Raw genomic sequence first — 22,107 nt, 5'->3', positions numbered from 1 at the left:
CGGGTAGAGAGGAGAGACAGGTAGAGAGGAGAGACAGGTAGAGAGGAGAGACAGCTAGAGAGGAGAGACAGGTAGAGAGGAGAGACGGGTAGAGAGGAGAGACAGGTAGAGAGGAGAGACAGGTAGAGAGGAGAGACAGGTAGAGAGGAGAGACAGCTAGAGAGGAGAGACAGGTAGAGAGGAGAGACAGCTAGAGAGGAGAGACAGCTAGAGAGGAGAGACAGGTAGAGAGGAGAGACAGCTAGAGAGGAGAGACAGCTAGAGAGGAGAGACAGGTAGAGAGGAGAGACAGCTAGAGAGGAGAGACAGCTAGAGAGGAGAGACAGCTAGAGAGGAGAGACAGGTAGAGAGGAGAGACAGGTAGAGAGGAGAGACAGGTCTCACCTATAGCGCAGGTCCTGTTGTCAGTGTGCTGTTGGAGCAGCTTGACGATGTGGGCTTTCTGAGTGGGGGAGCAGCGACAGCAGACCACGGCAGGACACTGGCACGCCAGCTCCACAAACTCATGCTCATAGTAGCGCAGACACACCTGCACAGCCAGGCACTCAGCGTCAGAAACAAGCCTTCAAATATGCACAGAGACTCAAGACACAGAGACAGTCTTTGTTTGAGGCTTAAGGAGGGTAAGGTTTGTTCCCAAAACATCCTGTGTGGAAATCATAGAATGGAAATGTCTTATTTCAGTCTCTACTTAATCTGACAGATATGCTAGATGGTTTGCTCAGTCTTGTCCAGGCAGCGACAGTACCTTGTCTTCTGCTTAGAGCTTGGTCTGTTCCTGTGAAGCAGGTGTGTGTGGCTGTGAGACTGAACAGGTGAAGCAGGTGTGTGTGGTTGTAGTTGCTACCTCCAGGGAGTCTCCAGAGATGACCAGGGCACAGTCATGTTTCCTCCTGAAGGAGTTCAGCTCCAGGTGGGCCTCCCCTCGGTTGGAGACCTGCTCAACAGCCACGCAACACTTAGACAGCATCACACTTACACATACACACCAGGCCCATGCAGGTCTACTAGGGTCAACAACAGCACAGGAGAAGAGTTGTAAGAGTGAAGAGGAGAGAGGAGGAGAGATGAGAGGAGGAGAGAGGAGGAGAGAAAAGGAGAGGAGAGGAGGAGAGATAAGAGATGAGGGAGAAGAGAGGAGAGCAGAGAGGAGAGGAGAGAGGAGAAGAGAGAGGAGAAGAGATGAAAAGAGGAGAGAGGAGAAGAGATGAGAGGAGGAGAGAGGAGGAGAGATGAGAGGAGGAGAGAGGAGGAGAGAAAAGGAGAGGAGGAGAGAGGAGGAGAGATGAGGGAGAAGAGAGGAGAGAATACAGCGTACCGGTTTAAAGATGTGAACATCCTGGCTCCGGGACACTAGATGGGAGCTCTTGGCGATGCAGGTGGCTGTCTCTAGCTTGTCTCCAGTGAGCATCCAGATCTGAACACAAACATCCAGATCTGAACACAAACAGCTCAGCATCCACTGATTGACTGAGAACCCTTTAGGTTCCCTGCCACTCAGTCTACCTGATTTTTAAATCTATTTTCCTTTGTGCCAGTTCCTAGCGTCCTAGCAGGTGAGTGTGGTGCAGGCCTGCCCATCCTAGCGTCTTAGCAGGTGAGCGTGGTGCAGGCCTGCCCATGCTAGCGTCCTAGCAGGTGAGCATGGTGCAGGCCTGCCCATCCTAGCGTCCTAGCAGGTGAGTGTGGTGCAGGCCTGCCCATCCTAGCGTCCTAGCAGGTGAGCGTGGTGCAGCCCTGCCCATCCTAGCGTCCTAGCAGGTGAGCGTGGTGCAGGCCTGCCCATCCTAGCGTCCTAGCAGGTGAGCGTGGTGCAGGCCTGCCCATCCTAGCGTCCTAGCAGGTGAGCGTGGTGCAGGCCTGCCCATCCTAGCGTCCTAGCAGGTGAGCGTGGTGCAGGCCTGCCCATCCTAGCGTCCTAGCAGGTGAGCGTGGTGCAGGCCTGCCCATCCTAGCGTCCTAGCAGGTGAGCGTGGTGCAGGCCTGCCCATCCTAGCGTCCTAGCAGGTGAGCGTGGTGCAGGCCTGCCCACCTTGATGCCAGCGTTCCTCAGCAGCTCCAGGGTGGGCCTGACATCCTCCTGTAGCTGGTCCTCCACTCCTGTCACACACAGCAGCTCCATCTCCCTCTCCAGACTCTCCACCACCGCCCCCACCTTCAGGGCTCGCTCATGGAGACTCAGCCTCGCCTGGCTGTACCGGCTCTGGAGAGAGGAGAGGAGAGAGAGGGGAGAGAGAGGGAGAGAGAGGGAGAGAGGGGAGAGGGGGAGAGGGGGAGAGAGAGGGAGAGAGAGGAGAAGGGGGAGAGAGGGGGAGAGAGAGGGAGAGAGAGGGGGGAGAGGGGGGAGAGTGGAGAGAGAGAGTGGAGAGAGAGAGGAGAGAGGGGAGAGAGAGGGGAGAGAGGGGAGAGGGGGAGAGGGGGGAGAGAGAGGGGAGAGAGAGGAGAAGGGGGAGAGAGGGGGAGAGAGAGGGAGAGAGAGGGGGGAGAGGGGGGAGAGTGGAGAGAGAGAGTGGAGAGAGAGAGGAGAGAGGGAGAGAGAGGGGGAGAGAGGAGAGAGAGGGGAGAGAGGGGAGAGAGAGAGGAGAGAGAGAGGGAGAGAGAGGAGAGACAGAGAGGGGAGAGAGGAGAGAGAGAGGAGAGAGAGAGAGGGAAGAGAGAGAGGAGAGAGAGAGGAGAGAGATAGAGAGGAGAGAGAGAGAGGGGAGAGACAGGAGAGAGAGAGGAGAGAGAGAGGGGAGAGAGGAGAGAGAGGGGAGAGAGGGGTGTTGAGAAAGGAAGATGAATGCAATGTGGGACTGGATGACTGGATGTTGATATAACACATCCATATATTGTATGTGACTTGATGCGCTGGGTGCGGTGCTCTACTTCAAAGTCCTGGTACTGCTCCTCAGACAGGACCTTCTTGGCCACCACCAGGGTCCGGAGGCCTTCCCTGGCCATGTTCCCACACTGCCACAGGACACACAGGAGGGACAGCACAGGGACAGCACAGGGACAGCACAGGGACAGCACAGGGACAGCACAGGGACACTTAGGGTTGGGTGTCAACAAAGTCAGTTTAGTGTTTATTTCTCCCTCACAGGACCACATTAAGTTGAAGCAAATTAGGTGACGATAATTGAGCGCCCCCCCCCCCTCCTCCATTAAAAACCTCATAATCAACTGAACCGTAAAATTCTCATTAATTTAACAGCGAATGTACAGTACAGCCTCAACTGTCCATGACAGTTAAGAAAAAAAAGTGAGAATCAATGCAGCATTCCCCCCTTAGGCAGAGCACAGCCAATCAAACACAGGAAGGTTTAGTTGTGATATGACAAGCCAATAGGCTGAAAGTGACATTCTGATTGCTTATTGACATTAACAGCTGTGCAGGACTGCGTAGACAGCCTATTTAAGTAACAGCAACACAACATAATTAACACCATTGTTAGGAATATGACATACTGTAATGCCTCCCAGCAATTAACTTTGATCTAGGTCACTAATCAAATCTGAGCCGCCTCTGGTCCTTAATGACTCAATATTGCCAATACGATTATGAACGTATGCATAATGATCCTTCGACCACGGCTGGGCAGGGCTGTTGAACTGTGGATGCATGTCCTCGCTAACACAGAGGTCATTAGAGTTGTCTTGGTGAATGACAGTTAGGAGCCAAACACAGTCATGAAACCACTAGAAGACTGTTCTCTAGGTTTTGAATGGGAGCCGTCACAGACGTTACCGTGCCGACCCTAAACGGCCTTACAGGCCCCCCACCTCCTCCTCCAGCCAGTCGTTATACTGCACGATGCTCGTCATGGCAACGTCGGCTCCCTTCATGTAAAAGGTGATGTCACCGGTGGACTCCTCCTGTTGTGAAAACACAGACGTGTGGGTGAACACCTCTGTCAACAATATCACACACTACAACGGCTCATTAGTAACACAAGATCATAGGTCAGTAAGTAAAGTGTCATGTCATCAAATATTTATATTTGATATAGTTAAATATAACAAAACATAGTATAACAAAATAAAACACAATCTAATGTAATCCACATGATGCTGTCCAGCCTCAGCCTCCCAGCCCCAGCCTCAGCCTCCCAGCCCCAGCCTCCAAGCCCTAGCCTCCCATCCCCAGCCTCAGCCTCCCAGCCCCAGTCTCCCAGCCTCCCAGCTGCGACCTCCCAGCCCCAGCCTCCCAGCCCCAGCCTCCCAGCCCCAGTCTCCCAGACTCCCAGCTGCAGCCTCCCAGCCCCAGCCTCCCAGCCCCAGCCTCAGCCCCAGCCTCCCAGCCCCAGCCTCCCAGCCCAGCCTTCCAGCCCAGCCTTCCAGCCCCAGCCTCAGCCTCCCAGCCCCACCCTCCCAGCCCCAACCTCCCAGCCCCACCCTCCCAGCCCCAGTCCCAGTCTCCCAGACCAAGCCTCAGCCCCAGCCTCCCAGCCCCAGCCCACCCTCCCAGCCCCAGCCTCCCAGCCCCAGTCTCCCAGCCTCAGCCCCAGCCTCCCAGCCCCACCCTCCCAGCCCTAGCCTCCCAGCTGCAGCCTCCCAGCTGCAGCCTCCCAGCCCCAGCCTCAGCCCCAGCCTCCCAGCCCCAGCCTCCCAGCCCCAGCCCCAACCTCCCAGCCTCCCAGCCCCAGCCTCCCAGCCCCAGCCCACCCTCCCAGCCCCAGCCTCCCAGCCCCACCCTCCCAGCCCCAGCCTCCCAGCCCCAGTCTCCCAGCCCCAGTCTCCCAGCCCCAGCCTCCCAGCCCCAGCCTCCCAGCCCCAGTCTCCCAGCCCCAGTCTCCCAGCCCCAGTCTCCCAGCCCCAGTCTCCCAGCCCCAGTCTCCCAGCCCCAGTCTCCCAGCCCCAGTCTCCCAGCCCCAGTCTCCCAGCCCCAGCCTCCCAGCCCCAGTCTCCCAGCCCCAGCCCCAGTCCGTACCCGGAGGATGATGCCCATCCTCTTGCTCTCTGAGGTGAAGGGGAACACCTGCAGGATGAGGAAGGAGAGGGTCTGTCCTGCTGGGCTCCTCAGCTGCATGGAGGACAGGTCTCTGGTCACCAGGGTCAGCCCCACACTCTCTGTCCAGCGCACCAGCGCCACCTGACACACACACACACACACACACACACACAATCATGCATTCAATGACATGCTTCCCAAAAATGCCTGCAGAAAGAAACCTCAAGTCACAACACTTCCTCTGAAAACACAACCATGCGATCTGTCAAGCTCCCTCTTCAGAACAGTGTCATACAAACTTGGTTAGTGTGTATTTAATCTGTTTTTACTGACTAGAGTAGGTGTCACTTGTGGTTGATTGTCATGAGTCTATTAGGAAAGCTGGTCAATATTGAGAAAAAGAAAAGTGAGCTGCCTACCTCCCAGATGTTCACTAACAAGGTTTTGAGGCTCAGTGTGTGTGTGTGTGTGTGTGTGTCCATTACCGCCCGCTCAGATTCCCCCTACATGACCACAGGATCAGTAAACACCCTCCAGTGGAGATGCTTGGGACGGGGCTATATAGCTGCTTATAGGATGTCAAGATGTACAGAGATGCACTCAAACAGAGATATCACTGTCTGAGTCCCAGAGCCAGCTCGGCCGGCCTTGTGCTTCTGTTTATCACAGATTGGCTCCTATCAAAGCAGCTGTCCAGATGGTGTCTCTGTAGGGCGGCTTGCTGGTTGGCGACCATATAAGCGCTACTCTGCTTCCTTCCTGCTCCTCTCTGCACAGCAGGAAACACCAGCCAGCCCCACGCCCCACCACTGTCGCTAAAACCTTGTTATTACTCTGACCTACAAATTGGGACTTCCTGTTTCCAGCCCAACGTGAGTCTGTTCCCTCCCCTGTCCTGGGTTGATCTGAAACACATCTGGATAGTGTTAGGGCATGTGGGGCACTGTGGGGCACACACGCACACACGCACACACGTACAGAATCTAATCAATATATTTGAGCAGTTCTCCGGACAGTTTTAAAGCTGTGTCAACTTGAATAGGAGCTGTGTGTGGCTCATTCCAGCTGTCCTAGAACAGACTACCCATGTCTACTTTACTACACTGGCAGGCCAGCTTAAACTACCTACTCAATCATTTCAATAGCATTTCAGACGTCCTGATGATTATGTATATCAACATGGCAGGACTGCCTTTAAAATTAACAGTGGCCAAGCATTCCATGATGAAAATGGATCCTAAATAGCTGAATTCTTCCCAGCATGTCGTTAGCCTCAAGAAACACAGCACTCCCAAAATGGAGGGAAGACAGAGTGAAACAGAGAGAAAGATGAAGGGAAAGAGATATAGTAGTAAGAAAGACAGTGTGTAAAGAGGGAGAGAGACAGAGTGTAAAGAGGGAGAGAGACAGAGTGTAAAGGGGGAGAGAGAGACAGAGGGTAAAGGGGGAGAGAGACAGAGTGTAAAGGGGGAGAGAGACAGAGTGTAAAGGGGGAGAGAGACAGAGTGTAAAGGGGGAGAGAGACAGAGTGTAAAGGGGGAGAGAGACAGAGTGTAAAGGGAGAGAGTGTAAAGGGGGGAGAGAGACAGAGTGTAAAGGGAGAGAGAGACACAGTGTAAAGGGAGAGAGTGTAAAGGGGGGAGAGAGACAGAGTGTAAAGGGAGAGAGAGAGACAGAGTGTAAAGGGGGAGAGAGACAGAGTGTAAAGAGAGAGAGAGACAGAGTGTAAAGGGGGAGAGAGACAGAGTGTAAAGGGGGAGAGAGACAGAGTGTAAAGGGGGAGAGAGACAGAGTGTAAAGGGGGAGAGAGACAGAGTGTAAAGGGGGAGAGAGACAGAGTGTAAAGGGAGAGAGTGTAAAGGGGGGAGAGAGACAGAGTGTAAAGGGAGAGAGAGACACAGTGTAAAGGGAGAGAGTGTAAAGGGGGGAGAGAGACAGAGTGTAAAGGGAGAGAGAGAGACAGAGTGTAAAGGGGGAGAGAGACAGAGTGTAAAGAGAGAGAGAGACAGAGTGTAAAGGGGGAGAGAGACAGAGTGTAAAGGGAGAGAGAGAGACAGAGTGTAAAGGGGGAGAAAGACAGAGTGTAAAGGGAGAGAGAGAGACAGAGTGTAAAGGGGGAGAGAGACAGAGTGTAAAGGGAGAGAGAGAGACAGAGTGTAAAGGGGGAGAGAGAGACAGAGTGTAAAGGGAGAGAGAGAGACAGAGTGTAAAGGGAGAGAGAGAGACAGAGTGTAAAGGGAGAGAGAGAGACAGAGTGTAAAGGGAGAGAGAGAGACAGAGTGTAAAGGGGGAGAGAGACAGAGTGTAAAGGGGGAGAGAGACAGAGTGTAAAGGGGGAGAGAGAGACAGAGTGTAAAGAGGGAGAGAGACAGAGTGTAAAGGGGAGAGAGAAACGGAGATACGCTTGTAAAGGAATGACAGGGAAGAAGGATGGCAGCAGACAAAAGAAGAGAGAGAACAGAAGGCAGGAAGAGAGAAAGACAGAAAGAGGGAGAGTCAGAAAGAGAGATAGACGGGGGAGGGAGGAACTCAATAATCAACCATAAACCCCTCTCACTGTCTCTCAGGGAAAATTAAATATTGATCAATCCCAGCGATGAGAGATAATGAAGAGAGCCAAATGTTGAAGTAAATTAATACATTTACACATCAGGACAGGACAGGACAGGCAACTCTGGATCAGACTAGACACTGTAACCTTTAGTTTTGACAGCAAGACTGGACTGAGTTTCTCAAAATTATTGTTTAATGGGATGTACAGTGTATGTAGTGTCCTGTATATATACTGACTTTGGCATTATACATGTCATTTAATAAATACAGATTATTATTATTTTTCTCTCTTGGGCAGAATATTGTCATTATATATGTCGTAAGATGTGACACGTCTTTAGAACCAGAACATAAATAACATGTATTTAGGAAGATAAAAAGCCTAATTAGCCCTGTGTAAAAGGGAATTAGTGGCTACAACGCTCTAGTTAGTAGAACTACCAAAGCAGAACAAATAGTGTACTTAAATCTAATGGGGCTGGGGCTAGAGCAGAGGCTGGGGAAGAGGCTGGGGCTGGAGCAGAGGCTGGGGTGGAGGATGGGGCTGCAGCAGAGGCTGGGGCTAGAGCAGAGGCTGGAGCTGCAGCAGAGGCTGGGGCAGAGAGCAGAGGCTGACCTCGTCTGGACTGGAGGCCTGGTAGGTGCGGTTGTCGTCGCTGAAGTCCTGGTCGGCCTCTGCAGTCTCTGTCTCCGCGGCAGCGGCGTCGGCGTCGGCGCTGGGTTCATACACAGGCGTGACGTTGTGGCAGAGCGCCACAGCCTTCACCGCCTCGTGGATGCGGCTGCTTACGCTCTTACGCACCTTGGGCCCCGCCGCCGGCTTCTGGGAGGGGGTGGAGGCCGAGGCCGTGCTGGGGGCACCACTGCTGGGCTGCCCAGGGGCCTGGGAGGGGGCTGCCTGCTGGGGCAAAACAAACCAGGCTGGTCTACGGACGCTCCAGCAACATTTTGATCCAAAGCTACGACCAAACAGAAGAGTGTCGTTCATCATTCTAACAGTGTTTCTGTGGTCAGAGTCATGAAACGGTTTGTTCACCAGCCACAGCGTAACGTACGCACATCTCCTACCAGACAGAACCGCTCAGCTACCAGCTATCTAAAGCATGACAACCCCCAGCAGGACAGCTATACTCCCCTCAGTGGAATATCTCACTCTCAACACCAACACAGGTCCAGCACATGTAATATCAGATCGATCCCTTCCAATAAATTGTTTACAGATACTGAGATAATCCAATACTCTCTCTCATGTATGTCCTGCAGGGAGACATAACAAGGTTATGATAGATTTTCATGCAGCAATACCCAGCTGACCCCTGACACTCATCTCCCACAGCGCAGGAACACAGACAGAGCACAAGATCAATGGGCTTTAAGCGACAGTGTAGCTTTGCGCTAAAACAATGGACATTTTTCCTCAGAAGAGCTTGAAGTTTATGACCTGACTCAACTTAGCACTTTGTCCCAAGGTTCTTTCTTCTTTACCTCTGTACAACATGAAGGTTGACTGACTGGCCGAGAGGAGAGATGGCAGTGTGCTGACCTGTGCGTATGTCTGGACCAGGTGAGTCTGGATCTCGTCCATGGTGTCTGTCCCATAAGACACCGTCCCCAGGTGCAGACGCTTGAAGACCATCTCGTTCTGGGTCAGAGTGCCTGTGATGCACAGTCACGACAGAGACACAGACATGACTCACATACTGCTGCTGTAACACACGCACCCCCCCACTCAGTGGACACGCCCCCCCCCCCCCCCTCAGCCCCCACCCCCCCACTCAGTGGACACGCCCCCCCCCCCCCCCCTCAGCCCCCACCCCCCCACTCAGTGGACACGCCCCCCCCCCCCCCCTCAGCCCCCACCCCCCCACTCAGTGGACACGCCCCCCCCCCCCCTCAGCCCCCACCCCCCCACTCAGTGGACACGCCCCCCCCCCTCAGCCCCCACCCCCCCCTGCTCAGTGGACACGCCCCCCCCTCAGCCCCCACCCCCCCCTGCTCAGTGGACACGCCCCCCCCCTCAGCCCCCACCCCCCCTGCTCAGTGGACACGCCCCCCCCCCTCAGCCCCCACCCCCCCCTGCTCAGTGGACACGCCCCCCCCTCAGGCCCCACCCCCCTGCTCAGTGGACACGCCCCTCCTCAGGCCCCACCCCCCCTGCTCAGTGGACACGCCCCCCCCCTCAGCCCCCACCCCCCCCTGCTCAGTGGACACGCCCCCCCCCTCAGCCCCCACCCCCCCTGCTCAGTGGACACGCCCCCCCCCCCTCAGCCCCCACCCCCCCCTGCTCAGTGGACACGCCCCCCCCTCAGGCCCCACCCCCCTGCTCAGTGGACACGTCCCCCCCTCAGGCCCCCCCCCCCCGCTCAGTGGACACGCCCCCCCTCAGGCCCCACCCCCCTGCTCAGTGGACACGTCCCCCCCTCAGGCCCCACCCCCCCCCCCTGCTCAGTGGACACGTCCCCCCCTCAGGCTCCACCCCCCTGCTCAGTGGACACGCCCCCCCTCAGGCTCCACCCCCCTGCTCAGTGGACACGCCCCCCCTCAGGCCCCACCCCCCCACCCTGCTCAGTGGACACGTCCCCCCTCAGGCTCCACCCCCCTGCTCAGTGGACACGCCCCCCCTCAGGCTCCACCCCCCTGCTCAGTGGACACGTCCCCCCCTCAGGCTCCACCCCCCTGCTCAGTGGACACGCCCCCCCCTCAGGCTCCACCCCCCTGCTCAGTGGACACGCCCCCCCTCAGGCTCCACCCCCCCGCTCAGTGGACACGTCCCCCCTCAGGCCCCACCTGTCTTGTCGGTGAGCAGGTAGACCAGGCGCCCCAGCTCCTCAGGGATGGTGCTGGTCCTCACCACAGTCCCAGGGATGTGCTCGTCCTTCATGATCATCCAGCCGTACGCAGATTTGCCCATATCCAGGTTCACTCGCAAACTTCAACAAAAATTTATTAAAAAAAACTTACATTCAATGACGGTCAAATCATATTTAAAAATATATATATATATATTTAAAAAAAACAGAAGTGAAATCCTGTTGACAGGTAATGTACATGTTAACTAAATCAACGATTGACAACCCCCCCCTAAGCAGCCAAGCGCTCCGGGTGTGTACCTGATGGGGATGATGTAGGAGAACAGCACGATGAACCTGAACAGGTTCCTGAACCAGGGTCCCACGAAGCCCTGCAGGGCGATCATCACCACAGCCAGCAGCACCTGGGCCAGGAACAGAGCCTTGGTGAGGCGGTTCAGCTCCAGGTCCAGCAGGCCCACCTGCAGGGAGAGAGCTTAGTGGTTAGAGCATTTCATTGCAGATTAAGAAGTACAATTGCCCCCTCCCTCATGCTGTGTGTTGTTTTGGCTAAAAGCATCTGCTAAATGAAGACAGTGTAAAAGCATTAACATTGACTACTACTGCACAGCAATTGTGTACAAAACATTTTGTTTTTTGTGTTTTATGAATGAAACTAAGGAACGTTTTTGTTTTAGGGTGTCAAAGTTATATCTGATGTCTCAACTGCAGGTTTTATCTTGCAAATGCAGTGTAGAGAGATGAGACTGTTAGTGGTATGTTTTAGTCAATCATGAACAGCATTGTTGTCACAAACCACTTGGAATGCCACATGGCAAAGAAAAACTAAAAGAGGGAAAGGAAAAAAAGTTCTCATTTTAAAATGCCTCTCTTCAAAAGCGACCCAGGCTTCCCTTCACTCTGCAAGTGGAGTCACTCAGCCAATGGAACATGTGGGAAAATTATGCGAAAAAGAAAGAAAGTGCCCTTTGGCAGTGCTGGCTGCAAAGCACCAAACACTGGAGGCTTTCATCTCTGCACCGTGCTAACACAAACAGCAACACATCATATCTGCCCCAAATAAAGGAGCTGCTCGGAGAAGTAGGGGGGGTGGAGGGGGCAACTAAGCCCTCATCCGCCCCCCATTCCCCAGAGAACAGGGCAAACTGGGAGAGCAGTGACTGATTTATCAGCTGTAGTTAAAACTTAGAGAGCTGGTACAAGAGGAGAGAAGGGGGGAGGAGAGGAGAGAGGAAGAGGAGAAGAGGAGGTTGGGAAACCTCCCCCCCCTGGTGCCTCTCTGCATGGTTCATGCTCGAGTTACTGTGAAAAATAGGGGGTTTGGGTGGATTAAAATGAAGAAAAATTAAGAGAGGACACAGTGCATGCCTGAAATGCAAGGATCCCTTCTGTCTGGAACAATGCTCAGCCTTACAAGGCTTGCTGCGGATCAGATGAAGTCATTATTCATTCAGTCAGAAGGAAGAAAAGGACTCAATTACCTCAACCTAAAGATGCTATCAATGAATAAAAGTGCATATTTTACCCCATTCATCCCCCAACCCATTAAAAGTGAAAGGAATGATTTAATCTGGCACCACTGCTTGTGTTTCTGTTTAAGTGTTTAATTTGATGAAGAATTTGAGGTCTGATCGTGCACATAGTAAAACATGTTTATATAGTTACAGAGCAGACAACACCCAGAGTGAGTATGGTCTGTAGACATAGTACTTGAGGGGACAAATGTCAATTATCTGTCAATAATGAATTTGATGTGTTCATTTGTCACGTTTTTCTGGTTCCAGGAGTGATATTGTACAATTGTAGGGAGGTACTAGTGTATGAAAGTGGGACAGCAGCGTGACTCAGAACATCCTTCTGAACGGAGGCAGCCTCCTGCCTCGTCACTGAACGGAGGCAGCCTCCTGCCTCGTCACTGAACGGAGGCAGCCTCCTGCCTCGTCACTGAACGGAGGCAGCCTCCTGCCTCGTCACTGAACGGAGGCAGCCTCCTGCCTCGTCACTGAACGGAGGCAGCCTCCTGCCTCGTCACTGAACGGAGGCAGCCTCCTGCCTCGTCACTGAACGGAGGCAGCCTCCTGCCTCGTCACTGAACAGAGGCAGCCTCTTGCCTCGTCACTGAACAGAGGCAGCCTCCTGCCTCGTCACTGAACGGAGGCAGCCTCCTGCCTCGTCAGCTAGAGAGCAGCAGCCCTTGTTTTGTGCGGATCTTCGTCTCCATATTGGCACCTCCTTGAAAGGTGGAACGCCTCTCAGTCGTAAACAGAACCCTGGTCATCTAACTCCTAACATCACATCCTTCTGAAGACTGAGACAAGCATTCTCCTCACACTGACTAGATGTGACTAGATTATTTACAGAGTACTTAGGTGGGAACTTTGTAAATGTCATTGCACCATTAATGTTGTCAGGACAGTGCCTTCAACTGAACCATGTCTATCTAATCTGACCATCCTCCAGATTAAATCTTATATGTAGATGCACATTTTCATTGATCTCCTCATTCTGGGGACAAAACACTCATGGAGATTCTGCAGGATTAAATGTCATTTAAATCCTAGGGTAGTTAATTTCCCCCTTGGTTAATCAGTATTTGAAATGACCTTTCCCAATGAAAGGTCTAACTTCATCCAGAAAGTCTGGGTTGAAAAACACTTTTTTATAGTAGTTGATTACTGACTAGACAAGATGGAAAGAGATTGTGCTATCCATAATAAAGAGTTCAGAGAACATATGACTGCTTAAATCTTAACTCAATCTTAAATTGATAGTAGTTAAACTAAAGATAACGTTTCTGGATGTTCTACTTTTGGATGGTTCCACCTGCACCTGGGCAATGTGACCCCGGAACACACTGCTGGTCCTTCCAGTTGAGCATAACAGGGTTAAAAGAAACAAGACTTTCACCTTATTCTTGGCATGGGATGTGTTCAAAACACTTCGGGTCTCCTTCCCTGTGTAGACCACCACCCCTATTACTGTGCCTGCCAAACATAGGGGGAGGGAGAGGAATGGAGCTTATTAACTTAAACACACACACCACACCACACAACACACACACACTTTGTCAAACAAGATGGTGTATTTTCTGTTTCATTTAAGTGACCTTCTTACAGAAAATAATGCAAATAATCTGAACCTGAAAATGAACTTAATCTCAAATTAACTTCCAACCAAAGACAGGGGTGGGGGGAGGAGAGAGCAGCAAACCAACGAGCAACAGAAGTGAGAGAGACAGCTGGGGCTTTGAGGAGAGATGGGGGGCTTTGAGGAGAGAGGAGAGTGAGAGAGAGAGAGTGAGAAACCACCCAATTTGTTGGTTTTGAATTCACCTCTTTAAAATGTAAACAGGAATATATTTCAATGTAAAAAAAAATAATAAAAAGAATTCAGAGGTTCAGAAATTGAGGCAGCTGAAATTCAAATGGTGAAATTCTGATCCCAAAAAATCGAACCCAAAAAATGCGCCATTCGAAAAGATTCTGGTCAAAAAAACATCTGGCCATCTCACTTCTCCAAGAAAGGTCCAACTGCAGACCTCTCTCTTCAGACCCCTCTCATCCTGGTGTGGCTGCAGGCAGTCATCTTGTCGGAGAAGTGCGATGGTTCAATTGCATTCAGGCTCCATTGCCTTACCTATCCTTGGCATCCCGGATGTTGCAATCTTTTTTGTTCTATTTTTTATTCTCAAATTTTATTGCCTCAAATTTTTGGGGATCTGAATTTCACCATTAGATAGTTAGTTAATTAGTTAGTTAGTTAATAGCACTACGCTGGTTAATAGCACTACGCTGGTTAATAGCAGTACGCTGGTTAATAGCACTACGCTGGTTAATAGCAGTACGCTGGTTAATAGCACTACGCTGGTTAATAGCAGTACGCTGGTTAATAGCACTACGCTGGTTAATAGCAGTACGCTGGTTAATAGCAGTACGCTGGTTAATAGCAGTACGCTGGTTAATAGCACTACGCTGGTTAATAGCACTACGCTGGTTAATAGCACTACGCTGGTTAATAGCACTACGCTGGTTAATAGCACTACGCTGGTTAATAGCACTATGCAGTTCCACTCTCATGTCAGATCTGGCTTGACGTGTCCTCCACCCACCTGATGCCACGACGGTGCTGGCCCACAGAGTGTTGTCTATACTCAGGCTCTCATGGAGGGGAGGATCACTGTCTTCCTACAGAGAGAGAGACAGAGAGAGAGACAGAGAGAGAGAGAGAGAGAGAGAGCAGAGAGAGAGAGCAGAGAGAGACAGAGAGAGACAGAGAGAGAGAGAGAGAGAGAGAGAGAGAGAGAGAGACAGAGAGAGAGAGAGAGAGAGACAGACAGAGAGAGAGACAGAGAGAGAGAGAGAGAGAGACAGAGAGAGAGAGAGAGAGAGAGAGACAGACAGAGAGACAGAGAGAGAGAGAGACAGAGAGAGACAGAGCAAGAGAAAGAGAGAGAGAGAGACAAAAGAGATTGAAAGAGAACAAGGGAAAGACAGAAGAAACACAAAGTGAGTTGATAGTATATATATATATATATATATATATATATATATATATATATTTGTATTTGTTTAGAGAGAGAGAGAGAGAGAGAGAGAGAGAGAGAGAGAGAGAGAGAGAGAGAGCGAGAGAGAGAGAGCGAGAGAGAGGTGAGAGACCCCAGGGGTCTCTGGGTCCAGGGTTGTGGCCCTGCCCTCATCTTCTCTCTTAAATAAAGACATAATGCAATAATGCACGTTGAAAACAGCTCCAGTCAGAGGTGCCAACTAACTCAAGGCTCCAGTTCCAGAGCTCAAATATCCTGAAATGATCTTTATGATACCCAAGCACCAGCATCCTGCCAATTCACTCCAAAAATGAGGAGAGGAGCATGAAAAATAAATGATTGACCTCTTTGACATTGACCTCATACTCCACTTCCCCCAGGGGTTCCCCCCATAACTGCTGAACGAGGGATAACTAGGCTCACAGCTCCGTAGCCGGGAGAAGAAAACAAGTGATCCTGAATAGGTGGGGTGGTCTGGGGGGGGGGTCTGTGGGAACCGTCCGCTGTGCTCCAGCTAAAAGCACACGCTATGCAAAGGGAGGCTGCCAGGGTGAATGAGAGGAGGAAGTGGCCGCTCACTGAGCCTGGTGTGTGGCCAGGAGGGAGGAGGCAGCACAAAGACCTGCTTTGTGCTGCATCTCTGCTCTCCCTGGGGTCCACACTAATCTGCTATTAATAAAACATTCACTGAGGAAGGGACGCACAGACAGTGGGCAGACCAGGAGGAACCTGGGATGTTACTAGACAGTGGGTAGAGCAGGGGGAACCTGGGATGTTATTAGACAGTGGGCAGACCAGGAGGAACCTGGGATGTTCGCAACTTGGAGGTAATAAGGTTAAAATGACTGAAGCCAGAAGTCTAGTTTAGTATCTCTGTTATTAGGTCTGTTTAACTGTCAGCAAGCCACTTACTCTGGTGAAGTTTCCGTCGAAGCTGTGGATGTCTAGCTGAGGTTTCTGGGCGTAGACATACGCATTGATGGACAAGAGGTCCTGCAAAGACCATGAATGACAACAGGGTAGAACAACACTCAAGGCAATTACAGATTAAAACAGCTCAAATGGGAGGGGAGGACAGGGGAGAGGGAGGGAGGGAGGGAGGGAGGGAGGGAGGGAGGGAGGGAGGGAGGGAGGGAGGGAGGGAGGGAGGGAGGGAGGGAGGGAGGGAGGGAGGGAGGGAGGGAGGGAGGGAGGGAGGGAGGGAGGGAGGGAGGGAGGGAGGGAGGGAGGGAGGGAGGGAGGGAGGGAGGGAGGGAGGGAGGGAGGGAGGGAGGGAGGGAGGGAGGGAGGGAGGGAGGGAGGGAGGGAGGGAGGGAGGGAGGGAGGGAGGGAGGGAGGGAGGGAGGGAGGGAGGGAGGGAGGGAGGGATTCTAAACAGCACAGCCTACAAGTGTGTCTACAAGTGCATACCTCCAGAGCAGGAAGTCGTTGCGTACACAAGACAGCCACCTTCAGCTTCCAGTCTGTCTCTCCGTCCAGCTGATCCGTCCTGAGGAAGCATGAACCTGTGAAGGAGCCAGAGTCAGTCTCTGCACCTCCTAACCCAGAGCTATTACAACATACACATGACGGGGATATTTGAACGTGTATAAATGAATGTATGTAAAAACAAAGTATCTATACCAGCCCAGTCATAACCCTAACCCTCCACTACTGACACCTCCATAACAGCCAGCAGCCTAACCACCCAGCAGGGGAACATTGATCAGGGCAGATTCCCTGTGAAACTGACAGATGAGAGCAGCTGTTTGATAGAGGTGAGAGGTCAGCTGTGAATGGGCCCGGGGGGGTCGAGGATGACAGGAAACAAGTGTGATGTTGATCTACGTCTTCCTGTCCCCATGACTCTGTCCTCATGACCACCCAGGGACACAGGGTGTCCCGACCCCCTGGAGTCCTCCTGGCATGTGAGAGGGATGGAGATGCTGTGTAGGGCCTTTATGAGACACATCTACTCACCATTCTTCTCCGACGTTCGAAGGAAGATCATATCTGCAGGCATCCTCTGATTCTGCAACAAGAAGGAACAAAAAAAAAAACTGTATAGATGTGCTGAGTCAGGCGTCGCCGATGGGCCCCTGTCAGCAGGCACAGTAACAGTAGCTCTGGGATCTTCCTGAATTATTAAACAAGGTGACCAAGGAAACAAACCTTCTCAACAATGATGAGGTCTCCTACTTGTATGTCAGAACTCTTCACTTGCACTTTTCCTTAGAAATGAAAGATTAAAACAAAAGTTTATTCTTAGAATGGAGGAGGGGGAATGAAGTGAACGAGTTAGATGAGGAAAACAAAATGTGTTTATTAAGATTCGTTTTTTAACTCGTATTTCGTTTGTTCAAACCCTCCTCTCTTTCTCCCTCTATGAGAATGTATTGTTTTTTTATTGGTCAATTCACGCTCAATTCCCTACGGTTAGCCTGAAAGCATTTCACATTTTAAGTATAGATCCACTGGCTATTCAATCACTTATTTCACAGAGAGAAAGTACACAAATTACAAATGGATTATAAAGATGTCAGCAATCAGACACTGGTGTGAGAAGCTCTTCCTGTTTCCTGTGCTTCAGGGAGGGGCTAGTTCCTGTTTCCTGTGCTGGGGGGAGGGGCTAGTTCCTGTCTCACCTCGGGCAGTGAGCTTGCTGTAGAGCTGGGAGTTCATCTCCTTGTCTCGCTGGTACCGACGCACCTCATCCACAGCCTCCCTCACCATGGTAACGGCCATCACAAAGCCCTGGTGCACACAACATACACCTGGTTACCTGTCATCTGACACTAACAGTTAAAGACTTCAAGGTTGCTCTAGCACACAGCTACATGTAACAAACTCTAACTGACCACAGACAACAGAGATTTGATGTTACTTATTCCTTATTTCCTACCAGGGGGCCCCAGTAGGTGTACAAGTAGCCGATCTTTAGCGAGGGGACGAACTGGGAGCAGGCCACAACCAGGAAGTACAGATTCAGGAAGAACTTGAACTGTTGATAAAGAACCTGAAAGAAACAAGACAGTTGAGGAGTGGAGATTTGATTTGCTTTGATGCAAAACAGTGATTGAGGATTGGATGCGAATATTGTCGAGACGGATTCGAGCTAAAACACAGATGGCTCACAGGGACAAGTTATAGTAGCATCGTGCTCCTTTTGTTAGTTACTATCAGTGGGTTTGTTTGTTATTGTTGGGTACTACTAAGTGGATATCTGAGTGCAAGTTCTCTATTTAATAATATAGGCTTCATTAAATTCTCTCAGCTAACAGACGATTTCCTGAGGGACGGTTACCAACATGTTAACAGGTTGGTCGTAGTTTTGAGTAATGATCTATATAATGATCCCCTTGCTTCGAGTCACACATTCTAAGAGACTACATGATTGATGGTCAAGGCTCTCCAGTTAATGAACTCTGTGACCTTTAGGGAAGAGGGCAGCAGTCAACTCAATCTATGAGTATTTAATAATTCAAGGAAGAGGAAAAACAGACGCTCGATAAGTACAAGAATATGTACTGTACTGTCTCTGAGAGACAGATGACATTTCATCACTAGGGCCAGTAGCGGTCTCTGCATCAGGAGACTGTTTAACAAAGAGATTAGCTTAGCTGTGTAGTACGCCCAAACCAGACATACTTCTACAGTACAATGGCCATCCAGGCTTAGACAAACACAGTATGCATGTCAATTATTTAATCTCATACAATATCAGTTATTAATCACAGTACCAGGAAGCCTAAACCATGATTAGATGTATCTAATAATAGTGTAAAATGTATGTTCACTTCCACATATTTCTCCATAGTGTAAGCCTCTTCATCCTCTGCCCTTCTCAACTCCACCCTCAATCTTTCCTACAAAACCTTCTCTTCCCTTATCAACCTTCCTTTCCTACTGTGCCTAACGCTAACTGATTTGATAACATTCTTAATCTCCAGAGTAGGCATGGCAGCATGACCCCTGTCTGAAGGCTCAACTCACCCCAGGCACAAACGTGAAGAAGTTGTACTTCTGGTTCTTGATGGCGTTCCTGGGGTATTTCTCTTCACACTTCTCCGGGCGACCGAGCCACACCGTCCTGGCCTTGGCCTCCTTCTTCCTCCGACAGATGTGTGTCAGGCAGCCCCAGCACCTGGGGAGTGGGGGAGAGAGGGGGGGAGAGAGCCGTTAGTGAAGGAGCTCACAGAGAAACACAGTGTAGAAACGCTCCGTGAAAACATTCACACAGTCACAGGTCACATAGTCAGCTGGTAACAGAGACCACACAGGTCCACCTCCTTGAAATTCACGACATATTCCCTGTCGTTCACGTTAACCAGGTATGTGTTCCTTCTGCAGCTAGTCTGCTGTTTGTAGATTGAGTTCACCTGTTACAATCCAGGGGAGAAAAGGTATGTCATTCTCTTGTAGCCTTTAGCCGTGCTGTGCAACGGCTGCTCCACAGAGCACCAAGCCTGGTCTGTGTTCGTTAGATCTACCATGTCTCTTCTATATGTTTGTTAATGTATCCATCTTGTATCTTTGAAGAATTCATAACAAAGCTCTCATAGTAGGATAGAATCACAGGAACTGAGAAGGCTTGGAGCAGCTCTGGTTTCCAGGGCAACCAACGCAGGGCTACGATAGGTTTAGCTTGAAATGTGGGTACGACCTAAACTCTACCACCAGAGGAAGCAGGAACTAGCCTGGCCTCATGCTAGTGTAAACTGTCATGCTACTTGGCTTGGCATTTACACTCTTTAGGCAGGTTGGCAAAACACAAAACAAAATAAATCAACGTTGAAAAAAAGGCTGTTTGTACAAGCCTATGTTCTCTGTCTCTGCACGCCCCACTCCACATTCATAAGGGCGGTTATTTGCTCAAATGAATACTATTCAAATAATAGGTCATTTGAATAGGCAGAGGTTACTTACCGTGAATTATTTGTGTTTTATAATCCTTGGCTTAGCATACATAAAATTACTGGAAAGAATCAAACTGGTCAGCTGTGAAAAATCCGATTTGTTCATTACGGGAAAGATCAATATGCAGCTTGAAGCCCAGATACACCGCCGATAAGCAAACACCCTGAAAACTTAATATTGTATCAAATTCATCCATAAACATGACTAAAAGTTGTTTGGCACTGCAACATCCTTTTGTAATCTGTTTGCAAACCTTATTATTCTCCATTGGTGTCATGCTGACAAGCATAACACCCGTCGCATTTAGTAAATTGTGATTTAATAGAGTAAAAACCTTCTAAAAGTCATCATTAGTTGGATGAGCTGCAGCATTTAGTTTGACCTCAGTGTTGTAGGCCTGCTGGTGCAGGTGGAGGCCTTCACATGCTGCACCCTCTGTGTGAACTTCATGCTCAGCTAGCAGAGTGTTGGAATCCCAAACCAGACATGTTCACAACCCCTCACCCCACCCTTAACACACACACACACACACTATTAACAAACACACACACACACACTATTAACAAACACACACACACACACACTATTAACAAACACACACACACTATTAACAAACACACACACACACACACTATTAACACACACACACCCAAACTATTAACACACACTCTTAACACACCCACACACACACACACCCTTAACATACACACACACCACAAAGTATCAAACTGAAGAGGTATGAATGAATCTACCTTCCACAGAGCATCTTCCAGCCCCCCAGTAGGAACCACCCCAGGCCACCCCCCCTGGCATGCTCCACCCTGGCCCGGGGCAGCGTCTGGTAGTCACTCTCCTCGTTCTCAAAGCCTTCCTCCGACATCATCAAGGGCATCTCGTCCAAGCTGGCCAGCTCATCTTCTAGGGAGTACCTGCGACAGTAGATCATGAACACACTGTTAATCTGCACCATACACGTGGAGCAGGCCCTAGCCTGGTAGACACGTGACTGACTCTCAGCCTAGCTGAACCAGACACATCTCAAATGAGTTTTGTCCAGTGTATAACAGCGCAAATTAGGATGGAACTAGATAATATGCAGTTTCTCTAAGGATGACAAATAAACGAAGCACCCGCTGGGGATTAGGACACGTGCACACGCAACTGCCGGTGATGTCAGCGCTAGTAACGTCAAGATGCATTATAAAGTAGCCTATACGTATTGAGTACAGGTATGACCAGCTAGTGTAAGATAACTGACAGGCGTGTCTCATAAAATCAAACAAACCTGGCGAGCTTTACTGAAATCACCAGGCCATGATTCCATGTATTTAAGCCAAACACAGTATAGGCTGTTATAACCTGCGGTTAAGGTTCAGTGTGGTGGGTTATTTGTGTTTAAATTGTGTCGTGTGTTTTGTTTAGGTTTGGAGCATATCTGTCCTGAACGTAAATCTACCCACTGCACTATCCTTGAACGGCTTGAATGTAGGACTACTGACCAGGCTTCATCATAGAAATAATTAATCAAGCTATCTAGCTAACTGAAGGTTGATTGCGATCAAACTCGCTACTGTACTGTAGCGTACAAACTCCTACGCTAAGCTAGCGTATGTTTTGAAATTGAGACGCTATACTTACTACTGACAGTAGTACTGTAGCAAGCCAAAGTAAGTGGGCTTAGATATCACTTAATTTACATTTTACGTTCGGATGATGGTAACACCACTGCAAGGGGCCAAAAGCAAACTATAACCAACTTATGTCCATGTGAAGCTTGACATTGGAACTTTTGCTTTGGGGGGAATATTCGCTGCTTGTCGGTAGCTACGTAAATTACGTTAGGCAAAAGCAGTGACAGCGGGGTACGTAGCGTAGCTAGAGCTAGCTAGCTAGCTATTATTATTGAGATCAACGCTGGCCCGTACACTCTTGCTAGCTTTGAACCATATAAACCCCTGAGATACAGTGTCACTACACATGTTGAATGAATGTGTACATGTACAAACTGTTAAGTATTTTATGACAAATACGTAAACCCCTACCTTGAATGTCTTCCAGTATTATAATAAGCGATTCTTTTGGAGTTCTTCCGCACTGGGTTCAGCGGGATGCTGTCAGCCATGATGGCTTGGCTGTCAATGTATACATGCGTCACCTGACTTACCAAAAGCACAGTGCTGTGCTGTGCTGTTCAGTCAAACTCGCAGAAGCGCGTAACTATAGTTCTCAGAGACAAAAAGTCTCAAATAATGAATTTCTTGAATGTATTCTAACGTTGTATTTGGAAAGCATCGCATGCATTCAATATTGTTTTGACACGATCCTTTGTCTGTACACAACACACTTTCCTCATTCGGTATGTAGTTTTTTTA

At 50.3% G+C, this 22,107-nt stretch overlaps 1 protein-coding gene across 4 annotated transcripts in view; it reads right to left on the bottom strand.

Annotated features, from left to right (window-relative positions):
* The window catches only part of atp9b (ATPase phospholipid transporting 9B), a 27,032-nt gene extending 5,142 nt beyond the window's left edge, over positions 1–21,890 (bottom strand). For 2 of the 4 annotated variants that reach the window (XM_084697019.1, XM_084697022.1), the window contains exons 1-22: positions 21,778–21,890; positions 20,488–20,664; positions 18,812–18,962; positions 17,721–17,834; positions 17,464–17,572; positions 16,991–17,049; positions 16,799–16,850; positions 16,250–16,344; positions 15,752–15,832; positions 14,405–14,480; positions 13,204–13,280; positions 10,597–10,757; positions 10,274–10,416; positions 9,030–9,142; positions 8,103–8,387; positions 4,913–5,074; positions 3,766–3,858; positions 2,869–2,952; positions 2,033–2,203; positions 1,319–1,417; positions 848–937; positions 385–529 (exon numbers count right to left, since the gene is read on the bottom strand). In XM_084697019.1, the coding sequence (XP_084553145.1) occupies positions 385–529; positions 848–937; positions 1,319–1,417; positions 2,033–2,203; positions 2,869–2,952; positions 3,766–3,858; positions 4,913–5,074; positions 8,103–8,387; positions 9,030–9,142; positions 10,274–10,416; positions 10,597–10,757; positions 13,204–13,280; positions 14,405–14,480; positions 15,752–15,832; positions 16,250–16,344; positions 16,799–16,850; positions 16,991–17,049; positions 17,464–17,572; positions 17,721–17,834; positions 18,812–18,962; positions 20,488–20,664; positions 21,778–21,857 (2,617 nt within the window). In that variant the 5' untranslated portion in view covers positions 21,858–21,890. Of the gene's footprint in view, positions 1–384; positions 530–847; positions 938–1,318; positions 1,418–2,032; positions 2,204–2,868; positions 2,953–3,765; positions 3,859–4,912; positions 5,075–8,102; positions 8,388–9,029; positions 9,143–10,273; positions 10,417–10,596; positions 10,758–13,203; positions 13,281–14,404; positions 14,481–15,751; positions 15,833–16,249; positions 16,345–16,798; positions 16,851–16,990; positions 17,050–17,463; positions 17,573–17,720; positions 17,835–18,811; positions 18,963–20,487; positions 20,665–21,373; positions 21,541–21,777 lie in introns of those variants that run through there. The other 2 variants (XM_084697020.1, XM_084697023.1) reach the window with 2 other exon arrangements.
* Between the last annotated feature and the right edge of the window lie 217 nt (positions 21,891–22,107).

The sequence above is a fragment of the Hypomesus nipponensis genome, chromosome 4 (genome assembly GCF_054491055.1).
Source record: "Hypomesus nipponensis isolate SF chromosome 4, ASM5449105v1, whole genome shotgun sequence".
NCBI lineage: Eukaryota > Metazoa > Chordata > Actinopteri > Osmeriformes > Osmeridae > Hypomesus > Hypomesus nipponensis.
Note: the sequence above shows the minus strand (reverse complement) of the source record. Positions and strands in the feature narration are given on the sequence as shown.